This window comes from Anarrhichthys ocellatus, unplaced genomic scaffold (assembly GCF_004355925.1).
Source record: "Anarrhichthys ocellatus isolate YVR2014 unplaced genomic scaffold, GSC_Weel_1.0 scaffold484, whole genome shotgun sequence".
Taxonomy (NCBI): domain Eukaryota; kingdom Metazoa; phylum Chordata; class Actinopteri; order Perciformes; family Anarhichadidae; genus Anarrhichthys; species Anarrhichthys ocellatus.
Window position 1 is genome coordinate 1 of NW_022280458.1, and position 24260 is coordinate 24260.

A 24260-nucleotide genomic window follows, 5' to 3' on the forward strand; every position below is an offset into this window, starting at 1 on the left:
CCTCAGCTTTCTCAGCTATAGAGCAGTACTAACACTCATTACCCCCCCAAAGACGTGAATGTTTTTCAATTCAATGCATTTTTGAATAATTTTACATCAATTTGAAAGCTGTGAACTTTTCCATATTCTCCAAATCCAAAAAGTAGATTCAGAAAATATTTTTGTTTGAAAAAAACAAACAAAACTGACTAACGGTTCACTAATAATTGTTCAAAAGGAGCATGACTTGATCATACTACTACTAATAGCCTCTAGCCTAGACCCTGAGTTCCCACATCCAGACCTCCAGGCACACCTGCACCAGCTGATGCTCATGCACTGATTCAACAGTAAGAGCTGGTGAGGTGCATCAGGTGTGTTCACAACATAACACAAGGGATATGTTGCTTACTACTATTCTTGTGTAATTGATTTTCTTTCCGCTGCCAGTACATTGATGACGATGACAGCAGTGTGAACAGTAGACGGGCTACTGCCAAAAGACTCGCATTTTATGGGTTCACTGTGTTTAGCAAATTAACATTTATAATAAAGGCATCGTATTCAAACAACTTCTTGTTCTGATTCATTTACTTTTTTAAAAACTAGTAGATGATTTCTTCTTATCGTCAATATTATGTATGCTTTCTACTTGAAGGGCATTCGATCTAGTTAACTAATTCATTTCCCATTCAGTGAGATTCACTGTACACCATTGTACCAGTGCTTACAGTGATCACTTTAAGCCAACCTTTGGCTGGCTAGTTGTGCCGGACATTATTTTTTGATGCTATATTGTACAGGAAACAAATCATATCACGTTAGTTCTCATTCCCCGTCTCATCCCGCGTGTCGGCTCTTCCAGATGCTTTCTGCGTAATCTTTTTTATTTATACGGCTTAGACACGGCGCAAAAATGCTTAGGTGCTGCGCCAAAGCCGTATAATGTCTCGGAAAACCCTGAACAAAACGGAAAAAGTGCAGCTCTGCATCACTTTTTTTCTCTTTTAGTGAGTGTAGACAGCGGTGAGTGTGTTTCTTCCACACCAGTGTGGTTACAAAGGTCAAGATTAAGCATCCCTCTGGGAGTGTGTGACACCACCGTGAGTCTTCAAGCCCTTAGCCCACCTAATGCCTGATCTACTATGACCATGTTTTACTGTCCAGGTTGGTTATAAGGCCGGACAATAATACCAGACCTGGCTACTGTTCTCTGATCATTACCATATGGGGAGCACTATTGCAGCTGAAACCCCTTTCTGTGTCCGTTTCCTCTCAAACAGTCCTGACATGCTGAATAATCCCATGACTCCCAGTAAATTCTCTCCTGTGGCCAGCACAACGCAATGCCGCCAGGGGAGGCAGCTTGGACACTGCTGTTGTGAGGTGTATGTCCCATTAAGTGATAAATATAGCATGTCATTATTTCAAATATCATTTAGATCGTGTGTATCTAGTAGGACTTAAATGTTTATTGGTCCCTACCATATGGAGGAGCAGGAATGTTATTGGAGTATACACAACTTACAAGTTTCTCAAAACAGTAAAGTAAAAATGGAGTTATACCTACTGTATATTAACCTTAAAAAAATAAAATAATAACCCTCACCCTAATACTATCGTGCAACACCAATCATTCACCCCTATCCACCAACTGGTAGGGGAATTTTAAGAAGTTAAAAAAACTGAAAATATGCACTATTACCAATCACATGACATCGTTCACCAGTGATGATGATCTGGCAGTGAACAAAGCTGAGGGAATATTGTGACTAGTTTGGCTGACCAGCCTGTGCACATTGTAACAATGGAAGCCAAATGTTGTGTTTCTTTTTGGTTGCAAATGGTCAGTTTGTTGTCTTTAAACACACTCAGTTACATGTTAGAGTACAGTTCCAGTTTAAGTGCACGTTAACAATAGCACAGTTACGAAACAGTACCAAGCCACATCAGTTGGGTGTTACAACGTAGCAGGTAAGAGATCAAATACAAACCAGGAAGCTCAGTCTGAAGGTTTATTTAACACAAAGAAACCACTGGGGGTAGTCATTTCAAGCCTGTACAGTACAACACCGGAACATTACAGTAACAATGTTACAGTGTCTCTTACATCTCATTGCCAACAACAATGTAGCACAAAGCTACAAGCTACATGCTACAGTCCACCTGGATAGTGCTCTTGTACATATTGTTGCTGGCAAATAAATACATCTGATCTCTTCATCATATTGCAACATGCTGCCCCGTAAGTTTAGCCAGGACCAACTTTTCTGCCACACTGGGTAACAGCTTTTATGGGACCTTCTGCAGAGGCATTCCCACTGCACCAACACTGTAGTCTACTTTACAGTTGGTGGACGTATTACTGGCGACCAAGTGCAGTGTTGACGTTGGTGCAATTTGGACATGCCAAACCAAGCAATTGGCTTTCTCTGAACGGGATGGCAGCCCGAATGGCCACGCCCCAAGTGAAAAGGCCTATTGTCTTCTTCTACTTGGGCACCCTGTCTCAATACGGTCCTTTTCAGAGAGGAAGTTACCTAGAAAGGGGGGAAATAATTCTGAATATTTCATATTTGTGTCAGAGCTAAATTAATTTTCTCATTTTCTGCTACTAAGGTGAATGTTGTATTTATTTATTTTTTTCAATTTCCCATGTTTGGCCCTTGCATGCAAAGCACTTCTATAAAGTTTATGTTTATCGTTGGAGATGTCGCTGTGTAATTACCATTTACATTTCTTGTGTTATACTGTTGAAAATCATCACTTCTTCTAAATCAGATTCTGGTTATCACTCATGGAACAACCACTTACAGATTTTGGTCTCAAAGGTGCTACATATTTCATGTAGTTCACATTTTGTGCCACTAGTCTTAATTCTGACAAAACGGTAATTTGCTATACGTCCTTCTCATTTGGTTACAGGATTTAACCCGCTCAATCACAAGTCATTTGGGTTTGATATATCAAAGTTCAAACACCACACAGAGCACCTTTGAGAAAACACTCTGCAGTACAGTTTTTAACTTGTGTCAACGTTGTTCTCTTTTCCCTCCTGAAGCAAAGCTAAGCCGCCGCCTCAGATCTCCCCTAGCAAGTCCAGTGGAGGAGAGTTCTGTGTGGCCGCCATCTTTGCCTCGCCTCGCTCCTGGTTCATCACCAACCCTAACATGAAGAGAGAGAAAGGTTAGACCATGGCCTTGGATACTTTTTGTATTTTTCTAGAGTCAATTGACCTCATGCAACATTTTCAAATTCCTATTCATTTCTTTTGTCTTTTGTACGTTGGGCCAGAATGAGTGTACCATTTCAAATTCAGCAAAGACGCCTAACTTGAGATAACTGACTAAATGAAGGCTTAAACATTAGCAATATCGCCTGTGTGAAAATGAGCATTGAAAATTGAGAATTGTAAATTACAATAACTAAGGCCCCAATAACAACATATTAGGCTACGCATCCTGCCCCACATGTCCTCTTTTGAAGTCCTGCTATCAGAGATTCATAGGAAGGAACGTCTGAACATTTTAACAGCATCAGCAACTGAATAAATTGACCTGCAAAGGCCAAGTTCTCCTAAATGACTTATACAAGCCATTAAGAAGGAGCCTGTTGTACGAGTGGTTCTTCCATGAGGCCCAAATCCAAACACGTCTTCCCAAAAGTCAATACCAAATTCCGTATGGATACAACATCTTGAAAAATGTTTAACTGTCTGCATTTTCTCCCTCATTATTAGTAATGCATGTTTCAATAATGATTTTAAGTAGCGGCTGCAGCAGTATTTTTCCTTATTGTCTTGTTTTACGTCCCATTCACAGATCAGGCCAGGCAGTCTGTTGTCGACTCGCTGTACATCATCAGTTGCTATGGTAACTTGGTGGAGCATGTCCTGGAGCCACGGCCAATTAGCACTGCTCAAAAGATTAGTGATGACACACCTTTGGAGCTCAGCACCTGTCCAAGGGCCTGCTGGACTCTAGCCAGGTGACACTTTGTCGACCACTCGATCCTTGAAAAAGTGCCTCTTATGCAGTCAGTCTCATAGTTGATTTGTCTTTTGGAGCAGGACTCCACAATGGAATGAGCTGCAGCCACCCTTCAACTCCAACCACCCCTTGGTGTTGGCCTCAGACCTGGTGCAGTACTATCAGTATCTTCTGGCTGGTAAGCGTCAAACAAATCGTTCTTCATGTGTTCATTGGCTTACACAAACAAGCCCATTTACTTTATCAAGTTGTGTTCAAATAGAATGCAAAGTAACATTCAGGGATGTATATGTTAATGTATAAATACATAACAAGTCAGTGGAAGAAATAGAGGCCAATACAAATCAATACAGATTTGCTTTAGGCAGCTCAAATGGATGTGTTTGAGTTGTCAGCTCATTGGCATTTTGATAAAGAAGGAAACATTATGATCAGTTCAGAATTGATTTTGATTAGTTTCCATACCATATGACAACAATATACAGGCTCAGGGCAGTTTTACAAATTCAAACCCACTGTGTGTTGAGCTTAACAATTTGTGGTAATAATAAAAATGACAGCAGCATGGCAGGCAGCAGTATACACTGCCTGAGAACCAGACAAATCTGTGACTTCATGTTTTATTTGGCAGTTGTGTCTGGTCCCCCTTTTGGACAAATTTCCAGCAGCCTAAGATATGACGGACCAATCACAAGCGTTTATCCAATGTGGGGGGGTGTTTGAGACAATGATGATGCAATACTGATATTTAAAATCAGCTGAGTTATGTTTTAACCGATATCAAGTAGCCTGACATCACCAGACCAAATCACAAATACTCCATGCCAGATCATTTTCTGTTGATCCGTGCTAGGTTACATGTTTCTTTGCTCTAGTTGGTTAAAGGTCTAAGCAATTCTGTCCAGAGGCATCTTGGCCTATACGTGCATTGATAACGCGCCTTGAGACTACAAACAAATTGAGAGGTCTGGCGATGTCAAGCTAGTATACTGCTACTCGCAACCCCACAAATCAGAATTTGGGTCACTGAAAGTCAGAATGAAAGCACACAGTCTACCTCAGTTTTCACCGAGGTTGTCAAATGTATCTTCAAGCAAAATGTGATCAAAATGATTTGAAAGATGCTATCATCAAAAAAGAAAATCCCACATCTAGTTGCTTTAAGAGGCCTTGAATATTTAACAAAGTAAGGACAGTGTAGAAAGAAACGTTTACATTTTAGATAAATCAACCATTTCAGCAAAATATTCTTCCAGTTTTTGATTTTCCTCGGCTTTTTCTTTTGTGCTCTATTCTGCGCTCATTGACTGGTAATGCCAAAATGTTACGCTAAAGAGTCCATTTTTTTTTCTTTAATCCTAATACACCAATGTCAAATCAGCTAGTAGTATTATTATCAGTAATATTAATTGCAAAAAAATTGATTTGCTTCAAAAGGGGCAAATACACCAATGGCATCAATACCGTTTCTACACTGCATGTACGGTGTGGTTTATAACACGTACCCATCAAAATATCTCCAACATATAGTTGTGTGTATGTTTTGGTTGCACAGGCTAACGCAGCCATGTTCTTTACTGTATGCACCATTAGTCAAGGGGGTGACCCCTATTCCCTGCTGATTTTCCATGTTGACTGTGTTGAAAGCCAGTCCTCAGCCTCTTATTGGTGCCACATGCTGAGAAGAGACTTCTCCAGTCAGCAGCCATAACATGTCCTTTCTCAAAAACTTGGGTAAAAGATACTTCCACTATTTCTACCATATCTTCTGAGCCCTGTCAGAAGTCATTCCTGTTCTTCTGTTTGGGGCTTCACCTAGAATCCTTCATTTGCTGGCCACACTACATGCCGGCTTCAGGGCATGCTAGCACAACGCTTTAAGATGTCGCACTCAGACCAATTAGCTGACACCCTAAACTCTCTCTAATTCAATAACAAGTACAGAGCAGTGAGCACTTTAGGTGGCCCTCTGAAAGGCCAATTCGCAAAAGCGCAGAGTGCACACGGATGGCCACACACGGAATCAATCCACCCCCTGGAACAGGCTGGCGTTTTGAGCTCACTCCATAATTATAAACACACAAAATCTGTAATTAGCTCATGTGGCTGCTCCAGGGCAAGTGGTAGCTGCGTTTACCCTAATCTCTCTACTCGTCTCCGTTGACTTCTGCAGTGCTCCAGGTCTAACTGGTAGGATATTTTCCCAAATTAGTGCTAATGGTCTCTCCTAGTGTCAGCGCGATGAGGACACGTTGGAGTGACGGGCATGCGCCTCAGCTTATTCCTCCATTCTCTCTGCCAGCATGGGCAGTGGAACTGGCTGCATAATGAGAGAGATTCATTGCATTAACATTTACATCCAATTAACAATATCCAGATAACACTGCCCCCTCTCTTTATTCCCCAAACCAACCAAGTGTGAACCAATGCGAGGTCATGACGCTATAAACATAATTGTTCAGCCCTCTACCCACTACGTGTGCTCCTGCCATTTTCCCTCCGGGTCAACGTCCTAGACACCACCAACACCGGCCGAGTTGCTTTTGGAGTGCAACCTTCCACTTCTGCGCTTTTCACTCGAGCACAAACTCTCCACATCCTCTTTCTCAGCATGAGTCCCCTTGCCAGCCCTCTCTTTCCTCCAGGGCTTGGCAGCACAACAGAGAAGTGATCCAGGAGAAAGAGTCGATTTGACCTCAGGATGAATTACAGCGCAGCCATACGCCCCTTGTCCAGTTGCCTCTCGCTGAGCGTCTGCAACTTGCCGCTGCGGATGAAACTGAAAAGACACACGGTTCTTACATGCAGAACAAATTGTGCCATCTAGGTCTGATTTACATTGCCAGTACAACAATCACAAGAGAGAACAAGTAGCGAGAGAGGAAATGAGACGAGAAGGTTTTTGCTATGAGACAAGAAACAGAAGCACTGGGGTGCTCCATTAGCTCACCTAGTTGGCTGCATGTCGCCCCCTCTCTCTCCACTTTCCTGACTATCACTATCAAATGAAGGCAAAAATAAGTAATCTTTCAGAAACAGAAGTACCAAAAGAGTCAAAGAATGAGGGTAAGGAATCTCGATAAATATCCCCCGTAGCTAATTGGCTAACTAACAGATTTTGTCTCTAAAAATGTGACACAAGGCGGAGAGGTGGCAGCGCTTGATTGGCAGGCCATGGTTTCTGGTCTCGTGGCTCTATATTGGATGACCCAGGCTGATTAAAAATGCAGTATGCAGGGAAAGGAATAGGAAGGGGAGAGGAAGGGCCGGGGTCAGGCCAGACCGGAGCCTCCAGGACGGGATGATAAAAGGCAGCAGTGGCGCCACTTCATGGTCACTATCTCCACCTGTCCATCTGTAGCAGCTACTGGCAGCACTCAGCCTCGCAGAGGACAGCAACATGCAGCACTGCCCTGGAGAGATAAGGAAGAAAGAGACACACACTATACAGTATACTCGCAAATAGATGAGATGCTGTAGTGTGATCTGGCTTCATAAAAGCAGTCTGGATCCAAGTTGTTAGTGTTTTGGGAATCCTCTATCTATAGCTGAGGTGGAATCACAGGATTCCTGTCTGTGTCTCCAAAAGTACTCATTTGTCTCATCGGCAAGTGTGTGAATGGGTCTTTTTTTTCTTTTTGGCCAGAGGTGTTAGAGCTGGGTAATAACAGAAGGACTACTCTAATCCCTAGCATAACAGCGTCTATACTTTGATGAATGTGAGGTTTTCACACCCCCATTAGCTACATTCAGACTTTTTATTCGGAGTGAGGTTTTTTTCGGGGTGATATTTACCTAGCTGCCCGCAGTATGTTTTCCAACACCTCTTTCCCCTGGCCACAGAGTTGCTCTGAAGCAAACAAACTGGTGAATAATTTACCACCTGGATATCTGGCTGGCTTCTTTGAGCCTGGCAATGACGGCAGCAGCAGAGGCTATGCTTTTTGGCCGTGGCCCTCCCCTCCCTACCTGTCATATAATGTGCTAATTGTGGAGACTGACTGACTGGCTGGCTCGGCCACTCTCTTGGGACTTTGAGGCCCATGACAGGCCAGCCACAGTAGCCTCGTCAATAGATCTAATTGCTCCGAGAGAGGGGCCAGAGTGAAGGCCTTGGAGCATCAGGCGTTTGGTAAAGAGAAACCATGGCGCCATGACTGGGTGAGTAATCAAAGAGAGGCAGAGAAAGGATGGGGTAAGTGTAGCGCTGGCTGAATGAAGGAACTGTCAGTCAAATACGCCTTGAATGATATATAATGACTAAGCTATCCTAGTCTGTCAGTGTGCCAGCACCTATCTGCCAGAGTACTACTCAGAAGAGGAAAGCAAGAAGAGAGGAAAGTGAGAAGAGAGACAGGTGGAGCAGTCGAGAAGGAGCCGAGCAAGTGAAATGTCTGGCAGCTAAGTGTGGCAGGTCAAAGTAGAGAGAGGAAAAATTAAAGACCAACAAAATGAATCTTTAAGAAAAACCAATGAAAGAGATAAAGGTGAACAGAGTGGCCGGCCCAGACAAGCCGGCTGTCCTCTGTCCACCGTGCAGCCAGCTGTCCAGATCTATCAGATTGTTAGCACCTTATCTAGCCCTGGAGATCGGCCTGTCCGGCCCCTGGCCCAAGGCCCCATGAGGTCGGGCTACATCAATACCTAGGCAGCCTTTGTTCTTGTTCTGACTCCCTGCTTCACTGCTTTGGCTAACAGGCCACTGGCTACCAGCCTTCAGCACAGCAAAACACCACCCTCTCCACAGTCAATAGAGACTGTGACACACACAAATCAGTTTCTCTGCAATGGAGGGACTTTTTCTGCTTATGTGGGTATGCAAGCTCATATTCATCAGGGTTGTTAATGAAGAAACACACCAAAAGCAAATGAATCATCCTACTCGTTAACAAGAAAGTTATTATTGTGAGTTATCTGGAAATCATGTTTCATGAATTACAGTTTAAGCTTACCTTTGATGTCAACAATCATAAGCAAATAGCATGTGAGTCATGGCCGATTAATCGTTTCCATTTTATTTTTCTGCCTTTAGCTTATAATTACATAGTCATTTCTTTCTTTTTTATGATTTGTAATAGAGACATATTCAGAAAATGCAGTCACAGGCAAAACATCATATAACACAGAAGTAGACTTCGCTCATCCCTCAACCCCCATAAAAATATCATAATGTAGAACGTTTTCAGGAAAATCAATAGATGTTTATGGATAAAATAAGCAGACGAGACTCTCTGTTTTTTGGCTTATCAAGCAGATTAAATGCCAAAGACATGCATGTGCTTCATCACATTAATGCAAAATGTATATAGAAATATGACCATACAGCAACCTTGCCTATTGATTCAAAAGGCTGCAAACAAGGAGCCCAGTGGTATTAGAGGCAGAGATAACAGGATATGAATGGATGGAAAAAGCTCTGACGGTAAACTAATGTATATATTTTCTCACTACATATCGTCATATTATCATAACCCAATGTCAACGACTTATTTTGACATGAACATTAATGGCTTTTTGTATGAATAGCTTATTTCTTCAATGCTGATCCCATGTTTCCATTTTCTTCGTCTTCCTTTTGCAGCAAACACATTTTGCATCAGCAGGTACTAGTAAGGCCAGGACTTATGCACTTCTCCATGGGTTAGCAATGGTACAGTGTGTTTGGTCCGCAGAAGGCTGAGAGTCAGCACATGTAGCAACATGACACAGGGTCATTGTTGGCATTGAGTAACATATACAAGCATGCGTTTCTGGTATAGCGTATAATTTAACCATCATGCCATGCTAAAGCTGAGTTCCTTTGGAAATTGAACAACAATATATAACTGGAGCCGCTAAGGCATTTTTATTGGTCAAATATTCTGTGGCGTATTGAATTGATGCACTAGCTTCCCCATTACTCTTTGATCATTTCTAAGTAATGCCTTCATGCTTTGCTTATTCTGTGGTATTTCTTTAAACCCATCAAAACACGGCCATTTCTACTGTGCATTCAGACTCCTTTCTTGAGTGCAGTGCAATAAGTTTGCACTTACAAAATGTTGTCTGTGAAATTGCATTGACGTTCTGTCTCTGAAGAGCCAGTAATGAGCATTATAAAAGCAGAAGGCCAAGTGTCTGGCTATCCGGACACTAAGATGGGTAGATATGACTGTAACTGCTGGGGTCAGTCTGGCTCCTGACATGCACACACACGCACGCACACACACGCACACACAGACACACACACGCACACACAGACACACACACACACACACACACACAAGAAAGGTTGTGTCTTTGCTTGACCTGTGGGGATGACCACTAGCTCCCCACACCGGAGCCTGGCTGTGAATCTAGCCATTGAAAGCCCCCCTCCCCACTGGAAACCTGATCCAGCCAGTCCACCAACTGCTTCAGAACATCAATAATTAATTAGGGAACAGTTATTGGCCCCAAGGGTCAGAGAGAGAGAGAGAGAAGGAAGGAGAGAGAAAGGGAGGCAGTGGGAGTAAGGGCAGGGGTAAGAACTGGGGGAGTTGTGATTTAGTTTAATAAGTAACACAACACAGGCTTTGTTCTTCTCTCTTCCATTTTAAAACGACACGAGGACGCTTCTGTGTCCCTCTCTCTACTCTTCAAAATTACAAAAAGAAATACGAAAAACAAGCACATCCATCTTTCCAAAGAAATAGTCCCTGTGAGAATTTGCTGTTGAGCTTTTACTGACATTTGTTTTTCTGTGTTGTGAGGACCACAAACTGATTTCCATTTGCCCCTTTCATTTGTTTTATTGTAGTGGAGACAGAACTGTCAGAGATAGACACATGACACTAACGCTTTAAGAAGTCTAAACAATGTCTTACGACACATTTGATACAACTATTTAGTTCTATGGTATGGCTTGACAGTAGGAGATTGTTTTGGCCACATTGTCACAACTTTGTTCACAGACATATTGCACATTCTATTTTAGTCGTTTGTTTGATAACTCCTCCCCCTGCCCTCCTGTGTGTCCCATGTCACTCTCTGATGTCTTTACTGTGGAAATTGATTTGACAAGTCACACTTTTCTTTTACAAGATTGTCTACAAGTTAAGTTGTGTTTTTTTATTTTGTATTGACACTGTGCGTAGTGCATCTATCTCTCTTGGTTTCTGTAGGAGGTGCTTTTTTCTCTGGTGGCTGCTCACTCTGCCTACCCAGTCCTGTCAAACCTGTTCTTTATTTGTTCAACTTCAATTATACACACAGCGATCACTACTTCAGAAGCAGCTGTAAGAACTGTGCAGACCTCATACTTTATAAGGGGAAAGTGTGTGTCGGGGTGAGGTGGGGGTGGCTGTTGGTAAGACAAAGTATCAAACACCAAACTACCTTCATCAGGGGTGTATGAACACCTGCCACGTGTGTGAGACTGTGTGTGTGTGTGCGGACAGAGACAGGAGCACCTCCTGTGCTCCAGATGTGGACTTGACAAGTTTATTAGCCATTCCTGTGTTAAACAAACCCCATCCCAGAGACAGAGAAAGGACTGATTCTACACATTAGGCCTCATTCTCCACGCCTGCTTATTCAAGCCTGCAAGAGCCCCATCTGTCTCTGGGTCACCCTCTCTCTCTCTCTCTTTATAGCACACACACATGCCACACAGTTTCTCTCTCACACACTCCACTGTACACTCTATTTTTCACACACACTGTTACGCACCTATATTATATGAGAGAAAGAAAAACATGGGATTTCTGTTTTAGATGGACTGTTATATCTGCCCATGGCATTAACAATACCATGGGCAGTCATCACATGTAAGAGCTGATATTTGAGCACAAAATAACTGCTGGGACTGACTTCAGCCGACATATATCGGTATCAGCTGTCAAAGTCCGTAACACACTTTAGTGAACTAGTTGTCAGTAATGATTTTCTTTCACAGGCTAATGTATGTAAATAGTTAATGGCAATATGTAATTCCCTACTTTGCTGCCCCAGACTGCTTCAATTGACTGATATTCCTCTGTGATGGCTTTACACTTTGAAAGATAATCATTATGTAGAAATTAAACATGAAATACTTTCATTTTAGAGATTTTGAAAACTAGATAATAAAATAGATATTGAACATTGGGACACAATATTGCAAGCTTCAAAATATCAAATGTCATTATTGTCATGCCATCATATAATTGCGTGTGTGTGTTTGTGTTTCCTTAGCGATGCCCCCAGGAAGTCCAGGCCCGATCACCCGCCACGAGTCGTCAGACAGCCTGGCATCAGACCACAGTGGGCAGGAGGATGAGGAGTGGCTCTCTCAGGTCAGACCTCTTAACCAACATTACAGTTACGTTGAGTTAGTCTGTGTCAAGCAGACAAATGAGTGACCTTACCTGACTATCCTTGAGATCACACCCAGAGTTCGGTTGCTGTGGTCTCATGGCTTACTTTGTTGTTTTGGCAAAAAGAATAATTCTGATTCCATAAAACAATATTAAGAGTTTGACCGTGAGTGTGATTTTTTTGATATCAAGGCTTATTCTACAACAGGGTTGCACAACAAAATGAAAGTTGCAGTCCCTTTATGCTACACAAGAAAAACCAAAAATATATACATTTTTTTATGGTGGAGTAGAGGATGAGTTAAGGTGTCTCACACCCTGAGGAAAGAAGCTGCTCTGTCGTCTGGTGGTACAGCAGTGGATACCTCTGTATCTCTGGCCAGACTGCAGCAGGGTGAACAGGCTGCCGCCGGGGTGAGTATAGTCTTTTAATACCCTTTGGGCTCTGCGCAGGCACCTCACCTCACCAATCCCACTGATGCTCTGTAGATGGGTATCACTGATGTTCTGGGTGGTTTTAATCACTCACTGTGGAGCCCTCCAGTCCTGGGCCGTGCACCTGTCATTCTTGTTTGTAATGTTTCCTTTCAGGATGCTTTCTATTGCTCCTCTGTAAAAGGTGATGTGTTTATTTACCTATGTCGTTAAAGTCACCCAGCTGGTACCTCCACAAAGTGTTGTCCCAGTAAATGTTTATTTATTAGGGCCCAACACATAGTCAAAGAGCGGTGTAATGAGGGCTGAGCACATGTATGTGTGAATAATGGGCACTGACTGTGAGCAGCCAGTGATCGGAGAGCTTCTTGAACTTTGGGTGTTAACTTAAGGCCACGCTTCTAATAGGCTTGTTGCTCAGATAGGTATATCCATATGAAATCCAGGCATTTTTCCATCTCAATTATGACAGCTGGTTAGTAAGAGAATTCCCAATTCTGACCAAATAGACCAAGTAACTCAAAACATTAACGTTAAGACTTTTGAAGCAAACAGCTGTTTGTTTAGCAGGGACTTACCGTGCTTCCATCCAAGGGGAAATGTTTGCTGTTTAATTTAAGATTAAAGCAGCTCTAATCAATATTTTACATAAATGAAGATCGAAAAGTCTATTAGAAAAATCTGTAGTTTGCAGCGATGAGCCCACAGATTGTGGATCATCACCCTCAGTTGTATAGGTTTTTTAAGCCTCTTCGGCCTCTTCTTCATTATTGCAGTGTTTTGTCTCCAACTCCTCTCTCATTAGAGTTTTATCCAACTGCAGCAGAAGCTGTCAGCTGGAAAAGCTCTCATAAACCCACTGGGAAGTATCTTCCCAACACTAAACAGCAGGCAGACAAATTAAGAGATGAGCTGGTGAACATAGTGGAGCATTTAGCAGCTATAGGCTCGCTATAGACTATTTCACTCTGGAAATTACATTTGTCCAAATGAATGCTTATGTTACCCTGTGTCAGGCTACTGTTTGCTAACACACTAGCCAACCACTTTATAAGGTTGGCCTGTTCCACTGCCCCCAATTTGCCAAACTGCATTGATTGCAGGTGTAAGGCATTATCTGGATTTTGAAAACTTTGACATTTTGGGAAGACAAATTTGCATTGTTACCAAGTGAAAAGTAGGCCTGCTGATATAAACTTCAAATACCCGATCTGTCACTGCAAGGATTCTGTCTTCAATGTATTCTACCTTTACATTCGCTTCTCTATTTATATTTACACAAAGTATTTGGAACTTAATTATTTGGACTCATACACATTTACTCTTCTCGCTCAGTTTACATTACATTACAGTCATTTAGCAGACGCTTTTATCCAAATAAATACAATAAGTGTATTCAACATAGGTATTCAAGAGAACTACTAGCCACCAGAAGTCATAAGTGCATCTCCTTTTTTAAACAAGCATCTAAGAGCATAAACCAGAGCAAAAGTACAGTGCAGAAACAAACTAATATGAATACAATGAGTGCTAAGTGGAAGGCTCAGTTTAAGTTTAAGAAGACTACGCACTTTGTGGCTTCTTCCTAATCACAAAAAGCATCCTATATTGTGCTGAAATGTTCACAGTATTTGTTCAGGCCATGTTAAGAAGACCCAGAACGCACACCCTGGTCTTTTCAGCTTGGTTAACCCTCAATGCACTCATCTCTGGTGTCGGCAGGTAACCCACTACATTTTCACCATCAATAATTCCACTGCATGCATAATTCATTGGTTAAAATGCACCCCACTTAGCTTGCAGAGGCCCTCGTCCATATCAGCCATGATAGCTTGCCAGGAGCAAAACTATCCATTGCACTAACCTAGATTTTTGGCAACTTCCTGTCAGAGCAGTGGTAGTGATGTGTTCCTCAGTGGTTGGAGATGTAACAGTATGGCTCTTTATACCTGGCTTAGCGTGTACCTTAGATGGTGTGGTACCAGTTCTTGAGAAACATCTCAGACTATCAATGGCTTTAGGATGAAAGTACCAAAGCAAAATAAAACAAAGGTTTATAGACCAGGTAGACAGGGTAGTTTCCCAATCCTCCAAATGTTTTGGAAAGATTAGGACATATCAAGCACTAGAGCTTGGAGGATTGTGAAATGCTGAATACATATCGGCTATGTTGAATTAGAGTCTGAGTACTGCCTTGTGGATTTCATTAAATAATATCAGTGGCCTTCATTAGATTATCAGCAGGCATTTTGGCGTTGAGTTGGGATTTAGGATTGATTGGCTATCCCCTAATGAAATGTGAGGTTTTCCTCCATGTCACTGCTTCATCTTGCTGTGACATTGTGCCATTTACTGCCTGTCATTGTTAGTTGCTCTTCAGCTGGCTGTCAGTGGACAACGGAACCTCTTGTCCTTACACCTCCAGACCACCTCAGGTCTCTACATCTGTCAATTTTGATGTACTGGAAAGGATGTGACGTAGCTCAGAGCAGTTGATGGATGGTAAACTTGGTCAAGGTTCTGTCCTAATACATGCGTTCTAGGACACTATAGGCATGACGACAACACAGCAGCAGTTGTCCCTTCATTGTTAACGTGTAAAGTATTAAATACCAAATACTTTTTTTTATTTATTTTTTTAACTAATTGATGGCTTGTGCTGCTATATATCAGTTTTTAAATATCAACCGTCAAGCCATAACACAAGTCGATGAAAATGATAATATTGCACACAGTGAAGGACTCCCAAAAATGTACTGATGCATCGTTGTTGTGACCTATGGTGCCAGTTGGCTACAGGTTGTAGGAATATTGTGAGACAATGGAATCAGTTGCACCACTCGTCATTGTAACACTGGCTAGAACTCGTGTCCAGTGCAGCAAGTTATGATTTGTTATAACAAGAATATCAGGATGTTAAGACCTGTTTGAAAACATGCCCATTCTTGGACTGCATTAACCACAGTGTACCGCTTACTATAAGTATTACAGCCCTAATACATACTGCCACAGCCTAACAACATAATGCCTACTTGCTTTTCAGATTGTTCTGAAAATATTTGGCGATTTCAACTTCTGAAATCGCCAAATATTACATAGCCAAGAGTTTGACATTCATTTTTTGTGTGCTGTTTTTTCACCCCACCTTTGAGTATCGCTTCCAAAACAGGAATAGACTTCTTTTTTTTTTAAACATAGTCGGACGACCCTTCGTACAACCTAATTAATTTGAAGCATGCAGAGACCTTTCCAGTCATTCGACCACTCAGCTAAAACCAATGCATGCACCTGGCAAAGGCAGTAATGGTAAATATGAGGCAACATCTCATCGGCTCTGTTCGTTGCGATTACAGGGGAGGGGGTTTATGGTTGACACTGGACTGCAACATCTGGGACTTCCATCCTACTGCAAAGAGAACCCACTGACAGCTGTCCAGTTATGCGGCTGGGCGTGACATTGATGGTGTTAACTGGCAAAGCAGACACACACACACACACACACACACAAAAAGTTACAATCATCCTACTTCCTTCTGTGGCCTAATTTGCACAGCTGTGACAGACCTCCTACATCTAAGCCTGTATATGCATACATGTGTATAGACCCAGAAGAATTAAGAGAGTGTAAGCTCTCACTCTTGTCTGAGATGTTGGCACCTGGCAGCCAGAGATGGAGCGAGACTGAGCTGAGTTCTGGGCAGAGGTGAGAGACTAACACATACAAAGTAAAGATAATGAAATGTGAACAGTGAGACACCAAGTGGCGTGTTAAGTGCTGCAGGGAGATGAAAAGTCAGAGTTAGCGCGGGAGAGCAGTGAAAACTGGGAGTGTAAGGCAGGAAATGGTTAGTCAGTACATTCAAGGCAAAGAGGAGATAGAGAATGGAGCAGGCAGTAATAGTCCGACGTTTGAGTCACCCACTGCGTATCCCTCTCTTATCCTACTTTCAGCCAGTATGAGTGCCACTCAGCTCAGGGGCCCCTGGACCGCCTGCCATGCCAGCGCCGTCTTATTCTCCCAGTAGGCCTCACCTCAGCCTCGCTGCCATGCTTTTGCTAGTGTCACACTTTTATTAGCCCTCCGGGAAGGCTTCCCATCATGCCGCCAGCACTCCCAGCAAACACAAGACCCTGACGACTTCTGACAACATCCTCAGACTTTTTAGTGGTGCAAGAGTACAGCGAGCTTTTAGTTGGATGTCATGTAACAGAGTTCATGTGAGTACTGTATAGGGTGAGTATTGGTGGATAGATTGACACCAAACCACCTTGTCAAATCCACTCAGGGTGACTCCTCAGGATTACTTCCAGGACTATATCCTTGACTAACTGCCAATGGATTAGTAGAGGAAAGTATGTTTAAGAGAGATGCAGATGTGTTTTGGGTGGAAATGTATGTCTGTTTGTCGTTTCGACGGGCAGTCCTCCAGTTTGATAACTTAACGCACCAGATGGCTTATTTACACACTGGACAGAGCCGTCATTGGAAACAGTTCGGAAAATGACTGGCACATTCCAAAAGTACCTGGTGATTGGATGAACCACCTGTCAATAAAAGTCTTGATGAAGCCGGTCCGGAGAAGAGCAAAGACATCTTTTCCATGGAGAAAAGCCTTCAGTGTCATTCTTTGCTCTGCTTTCAATGAAGAAATGCTCTCCAGTTCAGATATAACTGAAGCTGCCTGTCACAGGACGCTCACTGGTCCGACCACGAACGCATTACTTGAAGCCTTTTTTTGTGATATGTGATCCTGTGATTCTTGCGTGATTTCATGATCACAATACATATTTCTCTCCTTTCCTTACTAACCTTTACCATTGTATTCTCAGGTGGAAATTGTGACCCATACAGGGCCTCATCGGCGACTGTGGATGGGCCCCCAGTTCCAGTTTAAGACCCTTCACCCTTCAGGCCAGACCACAGTCATCTCCTCCTCATCCTCAGTGCTTCAGTCCCAGGGCCCCACTGATGTCCAACAGCCACTGTTGGACTTTGACACAGACGACTTGGACCTACACAGCCTGAGGTACTTAGAAAATATCAGTTAGAATACACCCTGTTGTAAAAATCTTGGTTTAGAGATGCATTAGCATAAATGTTGATGTACAAACGAGCACACCCTATAGCAGGCATGGGCAAACTACGGCCCATTGGGCGTTTTAATCCGGCCCGTCAAATATTGGTCCATACTATATGTCCATACTATTACAAATTGTCCATACTATAATAAAGACTAGGGCTGGGAAGTATACCGGTTTTAATTTCCCGTATGATATGAATTCTTCACACACCATTATACCGGTGCATATCCGAAACAACTGCTGTCTGCTTTCAACAGGCAGCGAAATGTATTCTGTGCCGCTATTACACAGCGGACAGGGCTAGTTGTCTTATATGTATTGAGAGGGAACCCTAGTCATGGTCATAACTTTTTCAGTGGGTCGCGGGCCTTTGCTTTATGCAGCGGAGTTATTCACGCTCCTTTCCAGCATTTACGGCACTTGTTCGGCGGTGCAGGAAAAACACCGACCAATGCGTTGTAAATCACGTCACGTGATGCAGTTTAGCCAATAAAATAAGGGTATTCTGGTACGTTTCCTGACGCCAGTGAGATGTACCCACACCGTGACACAGGGGGAGAGACAAGGAAAGACATTACAGAGCAGACCTCTGATAATGTTAGATGTGACAGTCAAATATTTGTATGATCCGGTCAAAGAATCAAACTGCTAAAAAGACCACAGTCATTAACCTTTACACTAAAAGCACTGTGTCAAAAATGTCTGCTTAATGAGTAAGTGCACGATAAAATATGCATTAATGCGATAAAAAAAATACCGTGTAAGATCCCAGCTAACTGATGCACACCTCAGATCTGTTCTGAGAATTGCCACAACCAAACTGACACCAAATGTTGACGCACTGGTTAAAAAGGGTGACCAACAACACTGTACCCACTGAAATGAAATGCAAGTTACTTTTTAGGTCATGGCTTTTACTTGTAATTTATATTAGTTCACACAAACACTCCATTCATCTGCTACTGGCCCGGCCTGTCTGTCATATTGTAAAACTCAATGTGGCCCCCGAGCCAAAAAGTTTGCCCACCCCTGCCCTATAGTAATCAAAGCCCTTATACATGATGACATTAACATGTTTTTATATTATATGTACTTCTGACAGTAGAGTAAGTCACTATAAACCTATATAAAGTCAAGGAAAATAAATAATACCGTGATATACCGTGAAACCGCCAGAATCTTAAAAAATACCATGATACACATTTTTGGTCATACCGCTCAGCACGAGTACAAATACACACTATGGTATCAGTCTAAATAAGAAAATATCCTTTTAGCAAAGGGGTTTGCAAAAATATACTATTTATTTTTTTTATACAAAAAAGGTTTACCAGAAATTATCCTTACAAGAGCATGTACAAGAATACTGTTGTCATAATCGTATATTTCCCCACAATTATCACTCAAGTGTAGGCATCACTAAAACAACAATCTCAGAACCCATCGGCTGTGGGTTTGAAGACTGATTAGCTTTTGGGGCCAAGGGGCTATGTCTGGGGTTCCGGTTCCGGAAGCCAAGACTTCCTCTTCCATATGTTGCTCATTGTTTGTCAATCATATCATAGAAACTTCAGATACAATACTGGAGTTGAGAAGTAGCCAGTTTTAAAGCTAATTTTAACCCCAAAAAAATAACAAAATGTACATATACTGAATGTGTGCAGAATCCAGCCGGTACGTTCAGAGCCAGTCAGCATGCCCGGCTCATCACGGCTGGTGGCAGATCGTAGAGGGCAGTCCAACCTCATGGACACAGGATCAGGTAGGAATATTTTTGGCTTCTCTCTGGTGTATTTGAATACAACCTCATTACATTGCTTCCTCTATTTCATCCTTCTCCTACCTGTTTCAATTAGATGTAGTTCATTCTACTCCATCTACCTTACTGCAGTCTCTCATTGTCTGAAGGTGGTGTATCCCATTAATCACAATGTGGTGCTGTCTACGTGGTCCATGTTTAGGTATATCTACATTCACAGTCAACACGACACATTTTCAAAAAAAGACAGTGTGTAAGACACTAGTAGCAGGTAGCAGTCGATGCCGTTCTTTTCCTACTTGACATTTACACTTCCTGTATTGACCTCTCTCAACCACGTCGACTGACAACTGAAGTCTCAGTGTTACAATACTGTTTAATGAGGCAATGGAAAAGAAAACTAAATTGTCTAAATGTGCCTGATTACAGTTAATAATAATAAATAATGATACATTTTATTTGTATAGCGCTTTAAAAGGTACTCAAAGACACTTTACATGGTAAAAACAGAAACAATAGAAGATGACATCATAATAGTAAGGAACAACACGAAAAAAAGTACGATGATGTACGAGTTGTACCATCTTACCTGCTTCACATGTTCTAACCCCCCATGTTCTTCCCTGATTGGAAGGACTTAAGTTACCTTGGGAAAGGGATGCAGAGGGAGTGACATTGTAAAGACTTTAAAACTGCAAATGTTGTCATCATCAAATATTCTACGATGATTTCCCATCTGAGAGGTCGTTAAGAGATGTGGTGAATGACTTGTTTCGAGGTTGTAGCTAAAGGATGTCCGCTCCGCTGAAATCGCAGCGCAGACGATATATATGAGTCAACTCTAAAATAGTTCAAAAATTACATTTTTGCTTTTCAGCTACGTATAATTACCTTATTATTCACTCTGTTATTTAATACTCAGTCCTCTTGCTTTGTATAATGCTGATATCTTATTAGTCAGCATGATATCTACTAAGGACCTCGTATTGGGAATACTAAGCTGTGTGGGAAATCTCACAATTCCTGTTGTGTGCTGATTTGCCCTGTGTCAGCGAAATGTTGTTAAAATGTACATTAACATCCCAGCGTCACACAACATCCTCCAACATGTGTAATTTGTCATAATTGTATCAAACATGCTTGATAATACATTAGCAGTGTTCCTACTTAGAAATGAACATTTGTATTGGAAAACAATAATCTATAATTATAATTTATTCATATCCTGAGCATATTACTGCCTACTCTAACTACTATTTCATGTACTCTGTTGACAACCTGAGTTCAATGGTAAAGGGTTTTCCCTTGCTGTTGTCTAACACCAGCAAAATCGCATCCGAGTGGATTATAAGTAATCAGTCTTTTAGCCATTCAGCAGCTTTGCTGCGTCCCACCATGCACAGCTGTGAGTGTTGCACCGCATCCATGTTGTTTTCCTTCCTATCGTTGTGTGCTTGGTGCCCTTATTCTGTAATTAGATAGACTGCGATTGTTTGAATAGGCCTGTAAAGTCTATCAGCCATCGAATACGATTGATTTAGTTTCAAGTGATTTTGATGTCCCTCTACATGTCTCCTTTAATCTGGTTACGATGTTAGGCTAATCCAATCACACACAGATGAGAGGATTTCCCCTTCAAAATATGTCTTTTACTCTCAAAGTATAATGCTGTTACATGGGTCTTGTGAGTGTGCGTGTTTGTATGTGTGTGTGTGTGTGTGTGTGTATGTGTGTGGGGATTATGCCTGGTATTTGCTGCCAGTGTGGGTGAGGGAACCATCACTTATTGCGTGACATTATATCCTGTTGCCTTTTGTTTGATAAAAGAGATACAGGAGTGTCTGTGGCGTCTGTGGCATTATCTGCTGTGTCTTGAGACAGAGACTTCACCCATCTGATCTGACAGATAGCCACCCCTGGCTTTTTTTCACTCGGGTGTCAACAAATATTTACAGCTTGTGTCACAAAAAGGTGTGTCACAAATAGTTTCACATATCTGGTAGGATGTTTTTCTTCGCACCCTTGCTCTGCTTTTCAACACATACCAAGAGGTGCTTTGCAGCACACACAACTGTAAAAATGCACATGAACGTAGATATGGTTTGTTTGCCACCTTTGTTATTTTCAACTGAACACTGACTAGTTTGGACATAGATTGTATATAAGATGGACGACATGTCAGACTTATATACATAGACTGTATAAATTGTTAGCTAGCTTAGCAACATCTACATTGACAGTAAGATTCAGTGTCAGTAGACACGCAGATGACGTTTCTGTAACATGAATCGTGAGTCTGTGTCATAAAACATGCATCAATTTGAGCAGAAATGTATTTATAGAGATATTATGGTTAGCTGTTGTAGCATTCTAGCCAAACAGCTACCGTGGTGCTAACATCGGTTAAGCAGCTTGGTGGCTTCAACACTAACCAGCTGTGCTGTGCTTCAATTGGGTCGGTGAGGTGTATGGAAATAAATCATAAATTGAGAGGTGGAAGATTGGTTTTGGATGCTGCCTGATACACAACATCAGCGTAATCTAATATGGGTTAAATGAGATGCAATGCAAGTTTCTTTCTAACAGTCAATGAAAAGCAGTTTCTGGATCGGGAAAGGACACCAATAGTTCATTTCATCCACGATGTAATTACTATGGCATGTCCATTTAAGTTCAGAGTCAGACTGAATGCCCAGGTATTTGGTGTGTTCAACAGTTTGCAGTGGCGTACCATCAACTCAGGCTATAACACATGAGTACGCTTTAGATTTAGATGTAATGCTTTAGTGTGAGGTTTAGTGTTATTCACTAGTAATTTATAAGCTGCTAGCCGGTGTTGAAGGCTGCTAAAATCATTCTGCAAAGCTGATTCAATTTGTTTTAGATGTGCATATTACCGTATCATCCACATAAAGCTGAACACAACATTCAGAACAAATTGAGGAAATAAAGTGGACCCAGAGTTGAGCCTCGAGGCACGCCTTGTTCTTGTACTAATGTATCAGATGTGCTTCCTTGAATGGCAACACATTGTTTTTCAAATACTTTTGCCACAAAACAAATAACAGAAGTTCAAGTTCATTGTCACCTTTCTGCAAGGCAGTGATGTGTGAACATTTTCATGTGGCAGGTATTTCACGAGTCGATGAATAGATGTTAAAGAGTTCACAAAAAGGGGACAAAAGAATGTGGGGCGATTCAATAGCATCCAAGCCAGGACCACCACTCCCTCTTGGATCATTCAAGGCACTCTGGACCTCAACAAGTGTTATCACTGCTTAATGGATGACATATTTATTTATTGCAGAACTGATGTAATATATGTGCCACAAATTTAGGTTATACAGTATACTTAGTTATTTGTTCTTTTCCATGTGGGTTTTGATAAGATTTTTGTTTTCCATATTGAAATATGTCTCAATAGAGACTAGAGGGTGTTCTATGAGACTAGAGTGTGCTACTTCAATAATTATATATATGTTTTGTGTTTGTTATCAGTTATTGAATAAATAAAACTTATAGCAATATATAATTGCATTGTGCATTTATGATTCATTAATATTTCCAAGGCAGCGGTAAAGACTGACCAGTGGGATCAAGTAGTTAAATGTTTGCTCCCACTTTCACCAGTTAAAGTACATCATCAGGCCTACTCTTTCTTTCTCCTTCTTCTCTATCTGTACCCTTCCGTCTGCCCAAAGTCGTATTCGTGGTTCTTCTGTCTCCAGCCGTGTCCTCTGTGTTTTCAGTTTCTTTAATAACTGGTTCAGAGCAGAGAGAGGCAGGAGGACAGAGCCAGGCGGAGGGATGGAGGTGATGCTTATCAGTGTGCATGTGTGTGTGCGTAAGGAGGGTTCATTGTTGTGTCCTGCCACTGCCATGGCGCCGCCTCTTATCACACACGCACACACACACATCACTTTTGTCTCACCCTGTGAGGAACATGTCTGTGTGTGGCACAACTATCCAAAATAAGTTGAAAGTAGTTTTTTTTTTTTGATTGAAGGAGACAATTGATACTCAAATTAAAATCAAAGTATGTCCATTGATTTCCAGTTGTGCTAATAAGAACACAGTGATAACTGGCACAAAGTTGTTGAATTGAGGTTGACACCTTTCTGAGAATGTTGTAGCACTTTAGGTTTAACCAGTGGTGGGCCGTCAGGGCCAGCTAAGCCTTCTCTGCTGGCCTAAACACAATCACAAAGTTTTTCACAAATACACTACATGTATTATAATTATTTTCCCCATTAGCTTATTTTCTCATTGCACAGCTCCTGTCTTCCTCTGTTGCTCTGCTTCCAGTGCAGCTTGTTTTAAGGAGAGCTTTTATCCAATCAGATTCAGCCCCTGTGTCTCTATGTAAGGAGAGAGGCCCGAGGTCCTCTAGAGAGCCTTTGCAGTTTAAGTGAATGGGGACGATATTGTTGATTGTCATAGTATTCAACCAATCAGATCTTTAGTTTGACATGTTGGGCGTATTCTTTGACGTGCCACTGCCACCCAGGTAGCCTCCCAAGTACGTCAGCATTAACGTGCGCTGTGATTGGTCAGTGGGCCAGCGTGAATTTTGTCAAACGGAAAGCTAGCTAGCAGATCTTAGTGTTTAGTAAGAGTTCAAGTTGAAACATATGGAAGAGAAGTTATGACATTTTCAGTGTTTTGCTTGCTGTAGATTATTTTATTTTTGCCTAGCTTTGT

General features: G+C 41.9%; 1 protein-coding gene across 1 annotated transcript; it reads left to right on the top strand.

Annotated features, from left to right (window-relative positions):
- The first annotated feature begins 53 nt into the window (after positions 1-53).
- LOC116401491 (breast carcinoma-amplified sequence 3-like) lies at positions 54-23775 on the top strand. The gene is made up of 6 exons (XM_031879907.1): positions 54-3165; positions 3801-3966; positions 4049-4146; positions 12162-12262; positions 17549-17745; positions 19465-23775. The coding sequence occupies exons 1-6, from the start codon at positions 3150-3152 to the stop codon at positions 19814-19816; spliced, it is 930 nt and encodes a 309-aa protein (XP_031735767.1). The 5' UTR covers positions 54-3149; the 3' UTR covers positions 19817-23775.
- The last annotated feature ends 485 nt before the right edge of the window (positions 23776-24260 follow it).

Bases quoted from the DNA above. Each gene is read 5' to 3' on its own strand.
- LOC116401491 (XM_031879907.1), top strand. The intron at 3,967-4,048 runs GTGACACTTTGT...CTTTTGGAGCAG, and splicing joins GCCTGCTGGACTCTAGCCAG to GACTCCACAATGGAATGAGC. The intron at 12,263-17,548 runs GTCAGACCTCTT...TTGTATTCTCAG, and splicing joins ATGAGGAGTGGCTCTCTCAG to GTGGAAATTGTGACCCATAC.